This window comes from Sprattus sprattus (assembly GCF_963457725.1).
Source record: "Sprattus sprattus genome assembly, chromosome: 20".
NCBI classification, from domain to species: Eukaryota; Metazoa; Chordata; class Actinopteri; order Clupeiformes; family Clupeidae; genus Sprattus; species Sprattus sprattus.
The window spans coordinates 24,168,366-24,172,513 of NC_137918.1; the positions used below are offsets into that span (position 1 = coordinate 24,168,366).

At 50.7% G+C, this 4,148-nt stretch overlaps 1 protein-coding gene across 1 annotated transcript in view; it reads left to right on the forward strand.

The window, feature by feature from the left end:
* chrna6 (cholinergic receptor, nicotinic, alpha 6) overlaps positions 1 to 1,574 on the forward strand; it is a gene marked incomplete at both ends in the record, with an annotated part of 14,689 nt that extends 13,115 nt beyond the window's left edge. The window contains 2 exons of the mRNA XM_080859644.1: positions 1 to 463; positions 1,449 to 1,574. The exon at positions 1 to 463 is cut by the window's left edge and continues 152 nt beyond it. Of these exons, the coding sequence (XP_080715770.1) occupies positions 1 to 463; positions 1,449 to 1,574 (589 nt within the window). The remainder of the gene's footprint in view (positions 464 to 1,448) is intronic.
* Positions 1,575 to 4,148: the final 2,574 nt, after the last annotated feature.

Consider the following 4,148-nt stretch of genomic DNA (forward strand, 5'->3'; position numbering starts at 1 on the left):
CTTCGTGCTCAACGTGCACTACCGCACGCCCACCACACACACCATGCCCGCCTGGGTGCGCAGCGTCTTCCTCCAGGTGCTGCCCCGCGTGATGCTCATGAGGCGGCCCATCGACCAGGACGGCATGCGGGAGCGAGAGAGTGGCGGCGGAGGAGGAGTGGGGGGGGCGGAGAAGGGGAAGAAGGGGAAGGGGGGTGTGGGGCTCGGGCAGGCGGGCATGAACTGCCTGGACTTCGGGGACAAGTTGGCCATCGAGGGCGGCAAGAAGTGCCCGCGCCACCCGGGGAAGGACGCGCCCGAGGGGGGGGACTGTGGGAAGGCGACGGGGGGCAGGCAGACGACGGGCTCCCCGGCGGTCAACACGCTCGTGGCGTTCTCCGTCATCTCACCGGAGATCAAGCAGGCCATCGAGAGCGTCAAGTACATCGCCGAGAACATGAGGAGTAGGAACAAGGCCAAAGAGGTACATACACGGACTTACGCACTTACTATACACACATATTCAGAAATAAAAGACACACACACACACACACACGCACACACACACATATACAGTACGCACACATACTTTATAGTCTTTTGTTCATCCACGCTAGGCTGTTTCCGTACTTGAATGTCCCTTCTGCAGACATTCAGTGCTTACATCTCATTCAGAGTTCATGGTCTATGCGGCTGACTGACAGGCGAGTCAGGCAATCAATCCGCAGCACAAGCCTGATCCCCTTTCTTCTAGGTTAGTCTGGGGTCCGCCCCCTCGTGAGAGGGTGCTGAGGATGTGTGTGTGTGTATGTGAGAGCATGTGTGTGTGTGTGTGTGTGTGCGTGCGTGTGTGTGTGTGGGTGCTGAGGATGTGGACTACGTCACAGACAGGAGGACATGGGCCCTTCTCTTCTCCCTGTAAAAACTGACTCACTCCCCCAGGCCTGTGACAGACGCAGACACACACACACACACACACACACACACACTCCCCCAGGCCCTCACACTTTGATATGGAAACACAGACACGCCAGGGATACTGTGACAGTGTGAGGCTTTCAATCTGGCTTCCAACCCTCCGCTCCCACACACACACACACACACACACACACACACGCTCACACACACACACAGACACACACATGCTTTAAACCCTCCGCTCCCAGTCTGTCCCTGTCATTCCCAGGACTGTGACTGCAGAATTTCATTACCATAATAATTCTACTGTGTAAATACACACACATACACACACACACACACACACACACACACACACACACACACACACACACACACACAAACACAAACTTTCTTTTAGGCTATAAAAAGTTTTGGTTCATTTACTTTCTTCTGTCTTCACTCTACTTTTTTCCTCCGCAGTTCTTCTCTTTCCCCTCTGCGCCCCCCGATGTCACCGTCTCTCTCTAACTCACGCTTCTATTTCTACTCTCTCCTAACGTCACGCTCAGGTGGAGGATGACTGGAAGTACGTCGCCATGGTGATCGATCGCATCTTCCTGTGGGTGTTCGTGCTGGTGTGTGTGCTGGGAACGCTAGGCCTCTTCCTGCAGCCTGTCATCAGGTTCCTGTCTTAACCCAGTCACGAAGCATGAGCAGATTCATGGACCAGTTGTTCCCCGATCCCCCGCTTCCTTGTCATGAGTATGAGTGTGCAGGCCCAGGACACACCCAGCCCTGCTCACGGACCGGACCCAGGCCAGCACCCACCCAGCCCTGCTCACGGACCGGACCCAGGACAGCACCCACCCAGCCCTGCTCACAGACCGGACCCAGGCCAGCAACCACCCAGCCCTGCTCACGGACCAGACCTAGGCCAGCACCCACCCAGCCCTGCCCACTCACAGACCGGACCCAGGCCAGCACCCACCCAGCCCTGCTCACAGACCGGACCCAGGCCAGCACCCACCCAGCCCTGCTCACAGACCGGACCCAGGACAGCACCCACCCAGCCCTGCTCACAGACCGGACCCAGCGGGGAGGATCAGCCTGATGTGTCCACAGCCCACTCACCTGCTCAGGAGAATGAGGAAATACAATTTTAACAAGCTAGCAAAGGCACACTACTCTATAAATAGATATCTTCCACTTAAATGTTTTTGATAAGAGAAGTAAATTGTAACTTAAGTGGAATATGTCTAGACTTAATGTATTGATGTTAAAGAAATAATACTTTTTCACTTTAAGTGTACTTGGAAATACTGTGCTTATCTTTTTCCAAAGTTTAACAGCAATTAATTACACCGTGGCTTTGAGTCTAATTCTTTATCTGACACTCTTTTCCCATAATCCTCTCTTTCATTACACGCTCTTTGTTCAGATGTCGTTAGCAACAGGCATGGCCCCCCCCCCCTCTCTCTCTCTCTTCATTTGAGACAGTCATTCTTTTCATTTCAGCTCCTTTCAGAAAGGATTATGTTGAAATAAAGTCTTTAAAATGTTTCTGTTATGTTTAATACTTTATAAGACACACACACACACACGCACACACACATGCACACACACACAGGCACACACACACACACACACACACACACACACACACACACACACATGCACACACACACCCACACACACATAGGCACACACACACACACACACAAACACACATGCACACACACACATGCACACACACACCCACACACACATAGGCACACACACACACACACACACACACACACACACACACACACATGCACACACACACCCACACACACATAGGCACACACACACACACATGCACACACACACATGCACACACACACCCACACACACATAGGCACACACACACACACACACACACACACATACACACACACACAAAAACACACACACACACACACACACTGCAATGCACCACTTAATACCCTAATAAAAACGCAGCAGATACCACTTCCACATACACTGCTGTCACTGACAGGTTTAATCTGCACTCCCATGGTGTGAGTGTGTGTGTGTGTGGGATTGTATAGGTCTTTGATGTCAAATACAGTTTAACACCAATCAACGGGCACCCTGGGGGCTGTTAATGAAAAGTGAAGTGAAGTCATCATGCTTTAATGTATCCAGAGGAAAGAGATCAAAGCCCAGGCTGCATTTCACTGTTGAGAACAACATTTAGCATCATATCAAAATGGTGGAACGCTCCTCACCCCTCGCTGAAGCAGAGCTCTGAAAGCCCTTCATGTGTCCTGACTGACATTGCCAGAAGGCTGTGTGGTGCTCTGCTCTCAGACCTCAGGGTGGGCTTATACAGCAGCTCTTACATAAGCTCTTCTCACAAACTTACCACAGCACTTTCATGTTGTTTAAAAGCTTATCAGCCATATTCCTGTACGGTTTTAGAGAGAATGCATTCTTCTGTGGCATATTGGTAGAATGAAAACCGCACTCTCAAGCTTTTCTCTTTTAACAATAAGACCAGTTTATTTTAGTACAGACACGTTTCGGCCTTACGCCATCGTCAGTGTGTAGGACCCGAAAACGCATTTATATATTTGTTTTGAAGTAGAGCGCGCCTATCCCTACGAATTCTTCTGTGGCAAACACCAAATGAACACACTGCACCTGTCTCGTGGTGTGGCACTGTAATCAGTGGTGTAGTCCAGGGTATACGCAGGTGTACGGAGTATACCCACTTATTTTTCAGTCAGCTTTGCGTATACCCACTTCTCAAAACAGGGCGTATATCCTTTGCTGTATGTGCTGCTTAAAAAAAATAGCAAAATAAAGAGTATACCCACTTCTCCAGGCACCACTACACCACTGGTGTCACTGTAATGAACTTATGCCTTTAGTGCCTGCTGGCTCCTGTCCTCTTCTCCATGCCGTGATAACCTGGGTGATGGTGGCACAGCAGCTGAATGGCTTTTATCTCTGGCACCATGACGTCATGTGGTGATGTCCCTGAGCTCCCTGGGTCTAACACTTTGGGGCACAGCTGCACACACACACACACACACACACACACGGTTGTGTGCGCAGGCTTTTAGAGAGACCAATAGGGGTTCTTCCACTCGATAGGCCGGTAATGTGGCATGTCAGATTAATCCAATGTGCGGTCCTTTGTGTAGCTGACATTAGCATAATGCTAAACCCAGAAACGTGCACAGGAGTGGGCTAAGGTTGCTCAGGCAACTGCCCGTTTGCCC